The sequence below is a fragment of the Leucoraja erinacea genome, chromosome 22 (assembly GCF_028641065.1).
Source record: "Leucoraja erinacea ecotype New England chromosome 22, Leri_hhj_1, whole genome shotgun sequence".
Taxonomy (NCBI): domain Eukaryota; kingdom Metazoa; phylum Chordata; class Chondrichthyes; order Rajiformes; family Rajidae; genus Leucoraja; species Leucoraja erinaceus.
In genome coordinates, this window is record NC_073398.1 from 28649758 (window position 1) to 28668070 (window position 18313).

Below are 18313 nucleotides of genomic sequence, written 5' to 3' on the forward strand. Positions count from 1 at the left end.
TGTCAATTTTAACTTGTAATACTAACTTTATTCAGTTCATAGGATGTATTGAGAGCTGTTCTGTTTAATATTAGCACTCGGGCCTTTCTCTCTCCCTGCTGGATACAGTGCCCCGACTTTCAGCAAAATTCCAGCATTTTAAGTGGCCATTCTTCATGTTTGGTGGGCTCTTTAATGGCTGACCATGCAGCAGTCCTGATCCATCCTACTCTAGTGGGGCTCACTAAGGGTTGAAAGCAAGAAACTGACTATACTCTATTTTTCTCACCAGGCCGTTGAGCCAGATGTCATTGCCCAGGGAGTCACATGAGGTTCAACAGTAAGGTCCCCAGACTTGTTACTCAACCACCCCTTTCTCTCTCCTCCCCCCCCCCCCCCCCCCCACTTCCTTCCTTATCTCCTGCTGTCCTATTTTCAATCTGATGTTAACTGCGCAACTGGTTACGAGTGAAAGCTCGCACCTGGAACAAAAATATTTTACTGCTCAACATACAACTGGGAACCCGTGTGGATGGAGCTAGGTGCTGGTGAGATTATCTGCCCGCCACATGTTCTATCTTTCTTCAGTGAAAGTACCAGAGCAAAGCGACTGCCCATGGGACATATGCCAGGTGAGATTAATGTCCATCAAAGCTGCAGAATGGACTGCAAATTTCTTTGTGTTCTTCCACATTTGGCGTTAGTGTGTGTGTGGGATACATACATATGCACATGTAAGGTAAGGTACAGGTACAATAAAATCTTGCTTGCAGCAGCTTTGCAGGCATATCGACTTGCATAAACCTAAAAAAAAACATGCATTGCACAACATTCTAAAACACTTTAAAAATAAAAAAAAATAAAAATGTTTAAGATATCAGTACACAACTATAATTAAGATAAAATAAGTGCAAGAGGTGGGCTGCAATGTTCCTTTGTCAAGGTTTGGTTAAGCAAAAAGTGCAGTTTGGTTCAAGAACCTAACTATAGGAACAAAGTTTGTGGTCCTGGTGGTGTGAAACGTCAAGCTTCTGTACTTCCTTCCCGAGGGTAGCAGTGAGAAGAGGACATGGCCCAGATGGTGGGGAACCTTGATGTCAGATGCCGCCTTCTAGAGTTTGGAAGAAATTTGGAGAAATGGTAAAACTCCTAGAGTAGAGTTGCTGGTGTGCTTTAATTGTGATTGCATCTATCTTCTCGGTCCAGCACAGGTCATCTGAGATGTTAATGAGGAAGTCAAGGATTCAGTTGCAATGGGAGGTACAGAGATCTAGGTCTTGAGTTTCATGGGGATGATAGTGTTGAAGGCCAAGCTTTAGTCAATAAACAGCAACCTCATATATAACACAGCACGGAAACAGGCCATCTCGGCCCTACAAGTCCGTGCCGAACAATTATTTTCCCTTAGTCCCACCTGCCTGTACTCATACCATAACCCTCCATTCCCTTCTCATCCATATGCCTATTCAATTCATTTTTAAATGATACCATCGAACCTGCCTCCACCACTTCTACTGGAAGCTCATTCCACACTGCTACCACTCTCTGAGTAAAGAAGTTCCCCCTCATGTTACCCCTAAACTTCTGTCCCTTATGTTCTAATATATGTGTTCCTGTTATCAAGATGGTCCAGAGTAGAGTGGCGACCAATTCATTCATACATAGCAACCTACAAATTAGAAGGAAGGAATAAGAGGTTCGGGCCATCAAGCCTGATCTGTTCTAATGGCAGAATAATTATGACAGCTTTGAGTTAACTCTTCAGATACATTGGAAATGGTAACAGCCTTGAACTGGAGAAAAATGATTTATGTGGCCATCTGATTTTTCAACACATGAGGTATGACATTTAACTTTTGATTTCCTTGAAAGGATAAGCTGAAGTTTACTATCTAGTGTGAATGTACACTGATGCGTCCAACTCTTCCCTAATTCAACCAATTCTACAGATCAACAAGCAACAATCTAATGATTAACAGACTAATTTACTTTACATTTATCCGCCAGATAACATCCTCAAAGATATTGTGAAACATGACAAGCAATTAGTTATTGTTCAAATGCAATGCTATCAAAAAAGTGAGGCATTGCATTTATTTTGTAACTCGTATTGTCCACAATACTTGCACCTCTACATTCATTCTGCCTAAGAACAGGAGGCAGATTATTATCTGAATGGTGTCAAGTTAGGAAAAAGGAAAGTACAACGAGATCTGGGTGTCCTTGCACATCAATCACTGAAAGTAAGCCTGCAGGTACAGCAGGCAGTGAAGAAAGCTAATGGCATGTTGGCTTTCATAACAAGTGTTGAGAATAGGAGCAAAGAGGTACTTCTGCAGTTGTACAGGGCCCAGGTGAGAACACGTTTGGTCTCCAAATCTGAAGAAGGATATTCTTGCTATTGAGGGAGTGCAGCGTAGGTTCACAAGGTTAATTTCCAGGATGGCGGGATTGTCATATGTCGAAAGAATGGTGCGACTGGGCTTGTATACACTGGAATTTAGAAGGATGAGGGGATCTTATTAAAACATATAAGATTATTAAGGATTGGACACGCTAGAGGCAGGAAACATGTTCTCGATGTTGGGGGAATCCAGAACGAGTGGGCCACAGTTTAAGAATAAGGGGTAGGCCATTTAGAACAGAGATGAGGAAAAAACCTTTTCACCCAGAGAGTTGTGAATCTGGAATTCTCTGCCTCAGAAGGCAGTGGAGGCTGATTCTCTGGATGCTTTCAAGATAGTTAGATAGAGCTATTAAAGATGGCAGAGTCAAGGGAAATGGGAAGAAGGCAGTGCTGGCTTGAAGGGCTGAATGGCCTACTCTTGCACCTATTTATAAAACAGAAAATTCAAGAAATACTTACCTGGTTAACATTCTGTGTCAATAATCTTATCAGAATTGAATATTTCTCGCATTTTTGTTCTTATTTCTGATTTTCAATATCTTCCATTTTGATTAACTTGGTATCCATTCATGGTCCAATGATGACATTCCTTTTGGGGGCGTGAGCCAAATACGATTTTCTGCAATGACTATTAAATTAATTAACCTGTATTAGAGAGTTGGAATACTGTTCTGGATTGAGGCAAATGATGAACTACTGGTGACGGTGACAGCCTTTACAGCAACAAGAAATTAGGAGCAAGCAGCGATGAATGCAGAAGCGAAGATGGGAATCTTTAAATTTTAGCTTTCAGAAGGAATCTGATATATCATTGAAAAGGAAATATTTGCAACGCTATGGAGAATGTACAGAGTAAAATTATTTGAAATCGCTTAATCGATAAAAGTCTTAAAGATTTGGAAGCCGTGGATAGGTGGTCGGGATTTTTAAGACTTTTATCAATTAAATACCAACAGAACAGCAATTTCAAACAGGCCAGTGGACACTAAGACAATGGACAAACAGTGGAGGACTAAATTATTTCAAGAGTGTTTTATTGTTATGTCCCAGATAGAACAACTCCGTCTCATCCTCTCTGTTTCCACAGCGTGACAGCGGAGGCGCTTGCCTGACTGTAGCAGCTGGAACAGCTCGTTGCTGGGATGGTAGGGGTCCCTCATTATGTTGCAACAAGCACACTTGAAATAAAGCATTTTTTCTCCCATTTCTCTTGGACAACACGCTTATTTTTATATCAATTGACATTTTGTCAGTTTTTTCCTCACACACACACACACACACACACTTGAAAGAAAGTATACTTTCCCTCAACTTGATGTATCTTTGGCACATAATTCATACTTCAAAGAAAACACCATTAATCTACCAATTCAATAAAAGCACATACACGCATATAATTTACTTGGGCATACCAAAGAAAACACCATATTTTCTTAAGCAGCACACTAAAATCAAAGAAAGCACTTTTTTTAATTAAAGAGAGCACACTCAAATTACTTTGATACTCTCATTTTAATACCGTTGTTTCATTTTTTAATTAAAACATAACAACCCTATGCCAAAAGGGAGCATACTCATGCTTAACTCTGCACAGATCAAAATATTTAATATCAAACTTTAATATTGCGACAATTCGACGGCTGCTGGGACCGAAGACATCAACCATAGTCATCAACACACCCGCGCTTGCCTCCAGTTCACCGCTTGTCCTCCAGAAGGCGTTTCGCGGCAACAGTGAAATCACTCTATAATAAAATCACGCGTTGCATGAAGATTTAACAATTCTTAAGGCTCAGTGGACGAGCAATCTGGAGGATCGGGTTCAAATTGCACCATGGCACTTGTGGGATTTAAATTAGAACACAGTTTAGCAACGATAATTAAAATGCACGTGATTAACTCATACTTTTTCGGAAGAAGGGGGGAGAATCTGATATCCTGGCCCTCTCTGGGCTGTACGTGTTTTCAGTCCCAGAGCAACGTAGTTTGCATTCACTTACTGAAAACGTAAATTTATAAAAACTCTAACCCTCGCGTCCCCAACGATATTTCAACTCCAGTCTGTTGCAGCTCTATCACGCCTTTTATTTCACACTTCCAGCTTTCCCACTTTAATTTTATTACAAATAGACAAGTTTTGGCAGAAAAACTTTTCAACTGTTTTTCAAATAAATTCTAGGTGTAAAATGGGCTTTTCCCATCCTGTAATTATAATCAACACCGCGCAAGGATCAGGTCTGGGAAGTTGTAGTTTTACACTCGATTCTGAAGGCAGGGTGGGATGAGTGGGGGACTACAACTCCCAGAGAGCATGGCGGGGTGCAGCCGGCGACGCTCATGTGCGATCGAGGGTACTTGCGCATTGGTTACAAAAGGCGGAGTGGCGGTGGTGAGTTTGTGCTGCAGGTCGTCTCCGGGGGCAACACTTGTAGACCGGCCGGCAGCCCACACCAGCCCCTCGCCATGTCGGAGATAGAGCAGGAGCCCGAGCTGGCCGTGCGGAGACGGAGCACCCAAGATGCCTTGAGTAAGAAGCTGGTTGAACTCTGCATGCAGCAGACTGCGCCGGGTTCGTGAAGCCGGCATCTGGCCGGTCCCTGTCCCTGTCCCACCTGTCCGGTCCCAGTCCCACCTGCCCGGTCCCAGTCCCACCTGCCCGGTCCCTGTCCCTGTCCCACCTGCCCGGTCCCAGTCCCACCTGTCCGGTCCCAGTCCCACCTGCCCGGTCCCAGTCCCACCTGGCCGGCACCCAGAGTCGGGCTGTCGTCTTGGTTTTTGTTCTAAATCCTTCAACTATAAGTCTTCACCCCACCAAATATTGCAAATTAATAAGCGACACAGACCTTTAGTCTGGAGATTGGTTTCAGAAGAAGCACTTGGATAGTTGAGGATGGACAAAATGGGCATTGCTCGAGTCAATAGCCAGGATCACCCTTCAGAAGAGCAAGTGCAGGCACAGTGTTGAAGTAAGGTTTTAAGTGCACGAGGTTTGTAAATCTAGGATGCAATAACTGACAGGGTGGCATCGACTGTAAATCAGAACATTTCAACAAGAAACGCGTATAGGCCTGTTGTTGGAAAAGACCGGAAAATTACAGCGAACTCGATCACGGTGGGCTGAATGATATTGTGTTCTCTATTATCCCGTGCATTTGTTTAATGGTAGATGCAGACCTTATTTTTGCTGGGTGCCTTGCAATAGTTCAATGTACTATTACAAAATCTAAATTTAGAGTCAGTGCTAAACTGCGACACGTGATTCCTGTTTGGCTGACCTGAATTTCCGGTTTATGATTTGTTGATAGTAAAAGTTGGAGAGAGTGGCCAAAACTTGGTTCAGTCAGGTATTTGTAGAAACCCAGTTTGTGTTTTGCAATTGCAATTGTGGTCATTTCTTCTCTGGAGGTAGTTTGTCAGTTGCACTAATACTATTACTCTGGCACATTGTTATCTGAGTCATACACTTCAAATTGTGAAATGTAGCTAAATGAGTCGGCATGGCTGAATTTGACCCCTTTGACTATCAAGGACACAGCTAGGGTGTTTGATCTGCATTACAAACTACTTCTGGAGGAGTTTGTAACTTGGTATGCATTTTCATCCTCATTAAGGTTGCCTGAATCTACTCCGGCCTTGGCTCACTTGAATCTGAAACCCTTTTCAACATTTTTTAAAACTCTAGATTGCATGCCCTAGGTTGCTCTAAATTAATAATAATAAACTTTACTTTGGACTCAAGGTCCAGACAAGGGACAACATTACATAAAAATACAGTGCATATAAAAACATCATAAAATACATATAAAATCTTAGTATATCTCTTATAAAGGCATCATAAATTATATATTTAAAAAAAAACACGATGCATGATTTAAAATCCAAAAGAAAAAAGAAAAATCAGTCCTACAATGAGACAGTGATACCAGAGTCTCCACAACTGGGATTTGTAGCGTCTAGTGCTAAACCTTATGTTTCACAAGGCCATGATAATTACATTTTTAGTCATTTATCCTGCAAATGAATTTATACATATGATTTCTTAGGATAGCTTCTAAAGTACTGACTCCTGCAGCCACAAACATGTTACCAGCACTACACCATCTAGGTTTCCTTAGCAGTGTTCTCATGGCGTCATTATAGGACACCTTTAGTCTCTGCAAACTTGTTGATCCGCCTGTTGAAACTATCTTTCCGTTGATCAACTTTATCAACTTAATTTGATCAACTCTCTTAGACTTTGAAGTAATTAATGTATTGGCTTGTATGAAGAGCTTTTCAACATTTAGAAAACATAGAGACATAGAAAATAGGTGCATGATTAGGCCATTCAGCACTTCGAGCCAGCGCCTCCGTTCACTATGATCATGGCTGATCATCCAAAATCAATACCTCGTTCCTGCTTTTTCCCCATATCCCTTGATTCCGTTAGCCCTAAGAGCTAAATCTAATTCTCTCTTGAAAACATCCAGGTGAATTGGCCACCACTGCCTTCTGTGACAGAGAATTCCACAGATTCACAACTGTCTGGGTGAAAACATTTTTTTCATCTCAGTCCAAAATGGCCTACCCCTTATTCTTAAACTGTGACCCCTGGTTCTGGACTCCCCCCAACATCGGGAACATTTTTTCTGCTTCTAACCTGTCCAATCCCTTATGAATTTTATATGTTTCTATAAGATACCCTCTCACCCTTCTAAATTCCAGTCGACCCATCCTTTCATTATACGTCAGTCCCGCCATCCCAGGAATTAACCTGGTGAACCTACGCTGCACTCCCTCAATAGCACACAATACTCCAGGTGTGGTCTCACCAGGGCCCTGTACAACTGCAGTAGAACTTCTTTGCTCCTCTACTCAAATCCTTTTGCCTGTGTTCTTGTGCACCCACATTCTGTTTTCAAGTCTCTCTCTGGCTTTTCCCCTCCATTTCTCTTAAGTATAATTAGATGTCTGCATATTTCTGTTCTAATCTTTTGGCTTATTAAAGTTAATCACTGCAGTATTGATGGCCATGTCATCAGGTGCCAATGTCCCAAGCTCTCTTGACTTTTAGTTTTACTACCTCTTTTGTCCTTTTGGATATTGCATAGAAGCTAAATTCAGCTAAGTTTGGTTCATCCATATGGTTTATTAGTTCTTTATTTGCCTCATTTTTTTTAACAGTGCTGTAAATGAACGTTTGGGGATTGTCTGGTGTGTTAATTATTCTACATAAATACAAGATAAGAAAGGAAGAAGATTGAGCTTTACTCTAATCTCAAGTATAAAGGAATGCTATCACTGTATCTGCATTAGGAGTTTTTTTGTTGCAGTAATGCTGCAATGCATTAAATGGACCAGTGTTGTATTTTCCGTCTGCTTTGAGATATTTATTTTGATTTAATCTGATAACTATTTAAAAACTGTCTGAATTGAATCCTTGAATGCCAAAGCACAGAAAGAGAAACACAAAGACCTTCAGCCCATTGCACTCAATTACAGTGCCCTTCATAATGTTTGGGACAAAGACCCATCATTTATTTATTTGCCTCCGTACTCCACAATTTGAGATTTGTAATAGAAAAAAATCACATGTGGTTAAAGTGCACATTGTCAGATATTAATAAAGGCCATTTTTATACATTCAGGTTTCACCATGTAGAGATTACAGCAGTGTTTATACATAGTTCCCCTATTTCAGGGCACCGTAATGTTTGGGACACAGCAATGTCATGTAAATGAAAGTAGTAATTTTTAGTATTTTGTTGCATATGAATGCTTGAAGTCTGCAATTTATGGACATCACCAGTTGCAGGATGTCTTCTCTGGTGATGCTCTGCCAGGCCTGTATTGCAGCCATCTTTAGCTTATGTTTGTTTTGGGGGCTAGTCCCCTTCAGTTTTCTCTTCAGCATATAAAAGGCATACTCAATTGGGTTCAGATTGGGTGATTGACTTGGCCACTCAAGAATTTACCATATTTGAGCTTTGGAAAAACTGCTTTGTTGCTTCAGCAGTATGTTTGGGATCATTGTCTTGTTGTGAATTAACAGCCGGCCAATGAATTTTGAGGCATTCGTTTGAACTTGAGCAGATAGGATGTGTCTATACACTTCAGAATTCAGATGCTACTACCATCAGTAGTGTATCATCAATGAGGAAAAGTGAGCCAGTACCTTCAGCAGCCATACATGCCCAGGCCATAACACCCTCACCATCGTGTTTCACAGATGAGGTGGTATGCTTTGGATCTTGGGCAGTTCCTTCTCTCCTCCATACTTTGCTCTTGCCACCACTCTGATATAAGTTAATCTTCGTCTCATCTGTCCACAATCCTTTTTCCAGAACTGTGGTTGCTTTTTTAAGTACTTCTTGGCAAACTGTAACCTGGCCATCCTATTTTTGTGGCTAACCAGTGGTTTGCATCTTGCAGTGTAGCCTCTGTATTTCTGTTCATGAAGTTTTCTGTGCACAGAGGTCATTGACAAATCCACACCTGACTCTTGAAGAGTGTTTCTGATGTGTTGGACAGGTGTTTGAGGGTTTTTATTTATTATAAAGAGAATTCTTCTGTCATCAGCTATGGAGGTCTTCCTTGGCCTGCCAGTCCCTTTGCGATTAGTAAGCTCACCAGTGGTATCTGTCTTCTTAATGATGTTCCAAACAGTTTATTTTGGTAAGCCTAAGGTTTGGCTGATGTCTCTAACAGTTTTATACTTGTTTCTCAGTCTCATAATGGCTTATTTGACTTTCATTGGCACAACTTTGGTCCCCATGTTGATTAACAACAATAAAAGTTTCCTAAGGTGATGGAAAGACTGGAGGAAAGAGTAGGTGCTGAGAGCTCTCTTATACCTGCATTAAGGAGGCAATTAAACATACCTAAACTATTACAAACACCTGTGCAGCCATATGTCCCAAACATTATGGTGCCCTGAAATTGGGGAACTATGTATAAACACAGCTGTAATTGCTACATGGTGAAACCAAAATGTATAAAAATACCCTTTAATAAAATTTGACAATGTGCACTTTAACCACATGTGATTTTTTTTCTTTCTCTATTACAAATTTCAAATGGTGGAGTACAGAGGCAAATAAATACATTATGGAATACATTATGGTATGCCTCAAATGCCTCAAACAAATGCCTCGAAACCCGGTTAATTCCACACAAGACAATGATCCCAAACATACTGCTAAAGCAACAAAGGAGTTTTTCAAAGCTCAAAATGGTCAATTCGTGAGTGGCCAAGTCAATCAAAATGTGCGTGTGATGGGACTTCCTAAAGTCACATTAGGATTGTACTTCCAATGGTGCAATGTTTCCTTGTTACTACACTGAAGGGTGTTGACCTGGCTGTTTCAGCCCTTGGAGTGATTATTGGCGTCTCCAATAGTTGTGGATTCCTGTGCTGGTAACAATGCTGAGGGAGGCCATTCAACCCATTGAGGTTATGCCAGCTGTTGGAGGAGCAATCCTTTTAGTTTCATTTCCCCTCACCTTATTTCTCTTTTTCTCTCCTTCGCATATTGCCTTTCGACCCCCTTTCAATTCCTTTTCATGTTAGCCTACAGTTAGAGGTAATCTGCAGTTCAATTGCCAATGCATCTTTGGGATCTGGAGGAAAACCATGTAGAAATGGCAGCTCCCTAGGTCCCTGAAGCTGAGCCATCTCACTGCCCACTGAGCCAGTATCCAAGGATCAACACTAAAAATTAAAATGACAAATGTTGAACAATCGTAGCAGATCAGATAGTAACCTAAGAGTGAAACGATTAATGTTTCGAGTTGATGGCCTTTCATCAGTCTTTCTTTGATGGAAGATCATTATCTGAAACAATAACTTTGTTTCTCTCTGCACAAAAACTGCCGAGCGCCTCCACGTCTTCTGCTCCATCTCAGATTTCTAGTATTTGCATTTTGTTTTTCATGCAACATTTATAATCTAGTTTTAGGATCAGCACCTGGAGATACTATTTTGTGAGTGAAATGATGTCTGTCAAATAGACCTTTGAGGTCTGGCCTTGCATGTATTGAATGTGATTTTAGAGTTTTGTTTTGTCAGCCTTTCCATTTTTAAATAAAATAAAGATTTTTGATGTAACAAGTAATGCACAGACTCGTTACACACAGTGAACAATGATCCATTTCTGCGGCTTCTACCCTCTGAAAAATCTATTTAAAGGAATCAATGCTTTGTCTGTACAGTAGTTTACTGCAGTAAAATCCTTGATTACAGAACGGGTAATCAGACCTTTATTTCAGCAGTGGGCACATGATCTGGTGGACAAATTGGCCTTGGTATTATGGCATTAGTCAGTCGATCATGAGATACTGCATGTGATATAGTCGTTTGAAGAGAGACCAGGGTTTTGAAGGTGGACAAAATGATTGTCCCACCATTTGTTTAAAATTATTCATTTTATGGTTACCTTATAAATAAAATAGTTTGTTCCAATAACTGGAGCACTGAACAAGCTTCTGTTGTAGCGTCTTGCTGTTTTGCAGACCTGGGCAAGCAATGTTAATGCAGTAAGTTTGAGAGCAAATGCTAGACTGTCAGCATCTAGCTCCTGTGACCTAAATGGAGAATACAATTTGCATGTGGCTGCCAATGTTTTACTTGGTAAATCAAGGAATGTAGGAGCGTGAATAATGCCTGATGGTCTTTAATTGGGCACTGGATCTGTGTTAAACATTGAATACCAAGTTAGATGTGGATTAGGGAAAATGCTGTTTGCTGAAGTATCATTTGTTTTTACTTGGCCCTTCGATCATCCTGTTCAGGTCCAAAGGAGGGTCCTGACCCAAACCGTGCCTTATGTTCTATAGAGATGTTGCCTGACCCTTTGAGTTACTGCTGCATTTTTTTTTTGTAAACCAGCACCGGCACTTCCTTGTTTCTACATTTCTGCATTATAATCACTACTTTGGCTATCTCACTATATAAACTTTTTGGAATAGTTATAAATTACATGAAGGTGGGATTTTGAAAACCCTCTTGGGAACTCAGAAAACGGACTATTTCTGATGATGGATCATCAACCTATTGTATATAGCCTGTTTTTTATCTCTCCACAGATGCTGCCTGACTTGCTGGTTATCTAAATCATTTTTCATGTCATATTTTCTGGCAGCCGCTGTCCTCTCTATCACACGGCTCCACCCTTTTTTAAAATAAAATTTTCGACTGCTCTATTTGCAACACTTGGCAGGCCAGTTGTGATTAACAAGTGGTGCCATCTCTTCCATCTGGTACTATTGTCATTTCTGTAATTAAATCTCCCTTGGGTTCACAGTGTTGTATTCATTTCCTTTGTGGTTACACCCATCTTTCTTTTCTCTGCAAATAAAAATAAGCTAAAGTTCTAACTTTCATTAGAAAGTTCATTGATGTCGAACACTAACTGTTGGACCTGAGCATTTCCAGCCTTTATTTGTGTTTTGTTTTAGCTTCCTGTAGAGCAGAACCCCCCCCCCCCCCCCCCCCCACTCCGACCTTCCTTATAGTTGTATAAATTATCTGCTAACTATCAACTTTCATCATTCTATAGATAGTTATAACCATATTTTGCATATATAACAGAATGTTTCTCCACTGCCCTTCCTGCACCTTTTGCCACTCAGTAAAAATATGAAACCTGGCTTTTGAGTTTTCTCCTGAATCTAAATGCATAATGTTGTCGAGCACAAAACAGAACAGCACAGGAACAGGCCCTTCAGCCCCCAATGTTTGTACTGACATGATGCATAGTTAAATTAATCTCCTCTGTCAGCACATGATCCATTCCCTGCGTATCTATGTACCTACCTAAAAACATCTTGAATATCCCAAGATCTCAAACTTCCTCTCAGCTTGCTATGTTTCATGAAGACCACTTCATCTTCATTCCAATGTTGTGGTTGACATCCTTCAAGGTGACCCCATCGCAAACTCTGAAGTGGATCTCAGAACTGGGCACAATACTTTAATTGTGCCCTAACTGGTCTTTTATAATCACACAATGCGCCTTCTTGCATTTGTACCCCACAGTTCTAATTATCAATCTCTGGATCCCATGTATTCTAAATGTGGTCTCGTGTCCTAGTGCTATCAAATATATATGTGTCTGCACCCGATCCCCTCTTTCTGCATATGTACTAGAAATGTCTTGTTCAACGTATATTGTCTACCCTCGTTCTTTCCGTCATTTGGTCTTTTTATTACATTTTGCCTTTTCCCTTCTCTGCCCATTCTGACAATTGTGCAGAATGCAATGGCAAACTTTACAATGCATGTTATTGTAATTAAAGTGTTATTTCCTTTGACTTTTGTGCTTGGAGCCAATGCATTTTGGTCACTGTCTTTGTCTGTTCCAGCTTGCTGTGATTTGCAGTTTCTGAAGTACAGCAACTGCTGCATGAGGGTGTGGAACTCATTGGAAACAATGGTTGCCACGAGTTATGCCAGCCTTGTGTTCAACAACAATTTCATGGGCTTATCCTTTGATGGAGAAACATTCCTGCATTCTTTGCTTCATGCTCTTATTGCTGGTACTTTATCACTGCAGGTTTGGTCAATGCTTCTGATACCTGTTAATTCAGGTCAAACTCTCTATAGGAGTGCCATACGGTGCCAGCACAATAACCTGGCCCTCAACACATTGTAGACTTTGGAAGGAGTAGGATGGGGACCCACAGTTCAGTTTATATCAACGGGTCGATGGTTGAAAGGGTCAAGAGCTTCAAATTCCTGGGCGTGCACATCTCTGAATATCTTTCCTGGTCCGAGAACACTGATGCAATTATCAAGAAAGCACATCAGCGCCTCTACTTCCTGAGAAGATTAGGGAGAGTCGGTTTGTCAAGGAGGACTCTCTCTAACTTCTACAGGTGCACAGTAGAGAGCATGCTGACCGGTTGCATCGTGGCTTGGTTCAGGCAACTTGAGCGCCCTGGAGAGGAAGAGACTACAAAAAGTAGTAAACACTGCCCAGTCCATCATCGGCTCTGATCTTCCTTCCATCGAGGGGATTTATTGCATTTGCTGCCTCAAAAAGGCTGGCAGTATCATCAAAGACCCACACCATCCTGGCCGCACACTCATCTCCCTGATACCTTCAGGTAGAAGGTACAGGAGCCTGAAGACTGCAACAACCAGGTTCAGGAATAGCTACTTCCCCACAGCCATCAGGCTATTAAACCTGGCTCAGACAAAACTCTGAACATTAATAACCCATTATCTGTTATTTGCACTTCATCAGTTTATTTATTCATGCGTTTTGTAGTCAATGCCTACTATATTCCGTTGTGCTGAAGCAAAGCAAGAATTTCATTGTCCTATCAGGGACACATGACAATAAACTCACTTGACTTGACTTGACTTGATACTGCCATACAATGACTGTAGAAGGAGCAGATTGTGGAACCATTTGATGTTGCAATGGAGGTTGACTCATGGAACTTGGGTTCTCTTGACTTTTTAACCTTTCAGCAAATATTCCTTTAATTCACTTGCTACCTCCAACTTGCAATATGTTGAAGGTGTTGTGTCTTCCAGTCCATTGACTTTCCCGGTGGATAATATCTTTTGCCCTTAATCTGAATGTGGACATTGCGGAGCAATATTTCCCTTTGGAAAATGAGCTATCTTTCACTTTGTTTAATTTATTTGGATGATGAGGCAATGGTATGAATGCATTTGTTTTACATTGATAGTGAGGCAACTTTACACTCAAAGCCTGATATCAAGGCAAAAGCCTGTTTTGAATTTCGCCGTTCACCGCCACCATGGTTGAGTAGTTGAGTAATATAATGCACTCAATGAATAAGGGTCTGAAGAAGGGTTTCGGCCCAAAACGTTGCCTATTTCCTTCGCTGCAGCTGCTGAATTTCTCCAGCATTTTTGTCTACCTTAGATTTTCCAGCACCTGCAGTTCCTTCTTAAACCCTCAATGAATTGTTGTTTGGTACAGGTGTCAGAGGTTATGGGGAGAAGGCAGGAGAATGGGGTTAGGAGGGAGAGATAGATCAGCCACGATTGAATGGCAGAGTAGACTTGATGGACCAAATGGCCTAATTTTACTCCTATTCCTTATGATTTTAATGTAATGCAGCAACTCCAGGGTTGTTTCAACTGCACCCAAACGTTTCCTTCCAAGTCACGTGCAAAGGCAAGGCAGGTGGAATATCAACAAATGCTTGCCTTGCCAGCGATACCCACATATTGGGTTATACATTAAAGCTAGATTGCCTTGCCTCTTCAGTTGGGGACTGTGAATATATTGAGCAATGGACGCCTCCCTTTCTCAGGAGATCCAAGCACCTCAATGGAATGTCGGCCTGGAGCATTGCCACTCTTACACCCAAATTAAATATTGCGCTAAAAGCAAACTGCTGGAGGAACTCTGCAGATGAGAGTTGAGATGTCAACATAAGTACTGACATGTCCAAACTCTGAAATGACGTTGTATTCTGATTTTATTTTCATCCCACACTCATTTTCTTGTAAACACGTCGTTCCTTGGACGTATGAGACTTTATTTTGTACCTCCAGTTAAAGGAGTTTTTTTTTTTTTTTTTTTTTGTAGACTTGTTTATGTGACCTATTCTAGATAATTTAGGCCCTGTCCGTGTAAAGCCCTTGGCAGTTTGCCTTGAAGTCTTCAATCCCCAGAGTCATGTTAGTGGATATCAGGAAAATGCAAGTGATACTGCCAGCACAATGTCTGAGTGTGGGAAAACCGGCTTTCCTTCCCACTGATGGCATCTCCATTGAACATTCCATTGAGCACAGTGCTCGTGAGCTCTGTGAACTTGTGATTTTTCTGTTGAGCTTAAATTCTATGGGTTAATTAGCAATCACTGAATGTCCATGTATCAAGTCAAATTGAATTCCATCTTTAAACAAAACTCTATACAGGGAACTCCATGTAAGGTGTGACAACTTTATCAAGTTCAAGTTACATTTATTGTCACATGCACCAATTGGTACAGTGAGATTTGAGTTGCCATAGAGCCATACGAATAAAAAGAACACAATGCTTGATACAGCTTAACATGAACATCAGTGGACACAGCGGAATCAACGTTTCCCACTGTGAGGGAAGGCAATAAAGTTCAGTCATTTTCCTCTTTTTATTCGGCCGAGTTTAACATTGTTTTGCTTCATCGTGGCAGTTTAGTTTAGAGATGCAGCGCGGACACAGGCCCAAAGGCCCACCGTCCAGAGATCCCTGCACACTAACACTATCCTACACACTAGGGACAATTTATACCTACAACAAACCAATTAACCTACATACCTGTACATCTTTGGAGTGTGGGAGGAAAACAAAGATCTCGGAGAAAACCCACGTAGTCACGGAGAAACGTATAAACTCTGTAGAGACAGCACCCATAGTCGGGATCCAACCCGGGCCTCTGGCGCTGCAAGTTCTGTAAGGCAGCATCCCTACTGCTGAACCACCGTGCTGCCCCAGTTCAGAAAGTTATATTGTGACTTTTAATAGATTATAGAATATGAGACCAATAGCTTACAGAGGACGTCTTTGTTTCCATCGATAGACTTTGGGAGGGAGAGTGAGCTAAGGGCTGCAGCACCTCCCTATCCTCTGACCCTCTGGCAGTGTGAGCTGCATCCGCAGACTGAGCTGATGGACATGCCTTCACCACTTACACCAAAGTCAAGCGCAGGTTAGTGTGCTTGAGCTCGTTGTTTTCCACACTTTAAATGTCTACTTCTCACCTGCCTCCCAGCAGAGAGACATGCTTTTACACACAGCTTTCCCATCGCAGTTTGGAACATCCAGAAATGATTTGCAGCCATTGAAGTATTTTCAGAGTTTAGTCACTGTTGTCATGTTGGAAGAACATGGCCTCTTGCAGACAATATAGTTACCCAAAAAAAGACAGTGCTGGAGTGAGTCAGCTGGTCAGGCAGCAACCCTGGAGAACGTGGATAGGTGACGTTATCTGGTCAGACGGCTTTTCCAGATTGAATGGTTCTGACCTGAAACGTCACCTATTGACATCCTCCAGAGATGCTGCATGACCCAATCAGTTACTCCAGTGCTTTTTCTTTTGTAAACTAGTGTCATTATTTCTATAATATAGTAACTGAGTAATTTTGAAGGTAAATATTGGTCTGGGAACAAGGGCTGGAAATTGAAGAACAACTGGTCTGGTGAATGAGGAATTGAAAGAGATGAGCAATAATAATAGTAGTGACATATTTAATGGTACTGACCCCTGCCTCCCCCTTCCACAACCTGATGATCTGCACCCTATGTTTTAGAAAAACTGTTATGAAGACAATGGATGCATAAGTTTTGATCTTCCAAAATTCTAGAGATTCTAGGTTGGAAGTTTTTTAACAAAAAAAAATGGAGACATATTAGCCAGACATGAGTAACAGGGGGAAGGGAGAAATAAAAACTAGAATTTATTATTAATGAATAATACATTCTACTATTTATCGACAGATTTGATTTGGATTTATGAAAGGGAAACCATGTTTAATAAATCTGTTAATTGTTTAAGGATGTAACAAGCAGAATAGATGAAAGGGAACCAGGAAAGTTCAGTAGGTCATTGCAGTGGGACTGGAGGTAATTAAACAGAATTGGGGCATACAGGCTGCTCTACAGCAGGGATTGGGTAATGGATCAAACATTGGAGGAATCATTGGGTTGAGAGGCTGAATGGGAGGATGTCAGCAGTTCACAATCCCGATCAGCCTCTTGATCCAAGCTTGCTGATGAGCGAGTACAATGAAAGGTAGATTCCTGGAATGCAGATTCGTACTCTGAAGCCAGATTGTGATTTGGGGCCCATACCCTTGAGATACGAAGAATCAGTGGTGATCTCATTGAAATAAATAAAGGCAGTCCATGGGTCTCTTATAGACACCCATGCATATGTACGAATAGCCATAATATGATTCAAAAGAGTGACAGCATTGGCAGTATTGTGTTTAGCATGATCTAGATCTGACATTCTCACCTATCCTCAAATGTTGAGTTTAAAAAAAAAAACAGTCCTGGAGTAACTGAGCGGGTCAGGCAGCATCTGTGGAGAGGTGACATTTCAGGTGAGAACTCTTCTTCTAACTGATTGTGGTTGGGGGTGCCGGACAAAGCCTGGCAAGTGATGGGTGGATGTGGGTGAGAGGGTTTGATTGGCAGATGGGTGGGCAATGGCCAGAGATGAAAAGAAGAGAAGGCTGTGAAATGTGGAAAGCAGAGGTGTAAATTGAGGCCGGCAGCACGGTGGGGGTGGAGGAGGAGGAGGGGGAGGGAGGAGAGAGGGGGGTTGAGGGGAGAGGGGGTCTGACACGTTGCCAGCTTCTGCTGAGCGGTAATATTGATCTTTTGGTGGTTCATCTTGGGTTTTTGAGGACATTGTTGAGCAAATTACTTTGGCAGAGCTACCTGCGTGATGACGGATTTTCCTCAGAGAACTCGGATTATTAATACTTTGAGTAGCAAGTCGCTGGTTTGTTGCTATGCATACATTTATTTAGCACAATTACTAATCTGCTTCAGATTAAATAAGAAATATTATGGTAAAATAGCGCAGTACGATAGAAGGGTACTATTTTCTCTTCCTGTGCTCTTCTTTTGATACTAGGTAGTTCTGCGTGGGATTTATTTCAAAATATTATTTACATGACCATAGAGTCATGGCAACTCAACTACTTTGTTCCAGTTTATACTTTGCTTTCTCTGAAGTTTTCGGATTTGTTGTTGCAGTTTTTCACTGTCGTTCCTATTCTTAGACTAGAAAGAGTGAGAGGTGGGTATCGCTCCTGGAGCTAACGGAATCAAGGGGTATGGGGGGGGGGAGGGGGGGGGAGCAGGAACAGCGTACTGATTCTGGATAATCAGCCATAGAGTGAGAGGTGGGTATCGTTCTTGGAGCTAACGGAATCAAGGGGTCGGTATCGCTCTTGGAGCTAATGGAATC

At 41.5% G+C, this 18313-nt stretch overlaps 1 protein-coding gene across 2 annotated transcripts in view; it reads left to right on the plus strand.

The window, feature by feature from the left end:
- The first annotated feature begins 4708 nt into the window (after positions 1 to 4708).
- cax1 (cation/H+ exchanger protein 1) overlaps positions 4709 to 18313 on the plus strand; it is a 39458-nt gene continuing 25853 nt past the window's right edge. Inside the window, exons 1-2 of one of the 2 annotated variants that reach the window (XM_055653346.1) lie at positions 4709 to 4913; positions 15914 to 16042. In XM_055653346.1, the coding sequence (XP_055509321.1) occupies positions 4724 to 4913; positions 15914 to 16042 (319 nt within the window). In that variant the 5' untranslated portion in view covers positions 4709 to 4723. The remainder of the gene's footprint in view (positions 4914 to 15913; positions 16043 to 18313) is intronic. The other variant, XM_055653347.1, reaches the window with a different exon arrangement.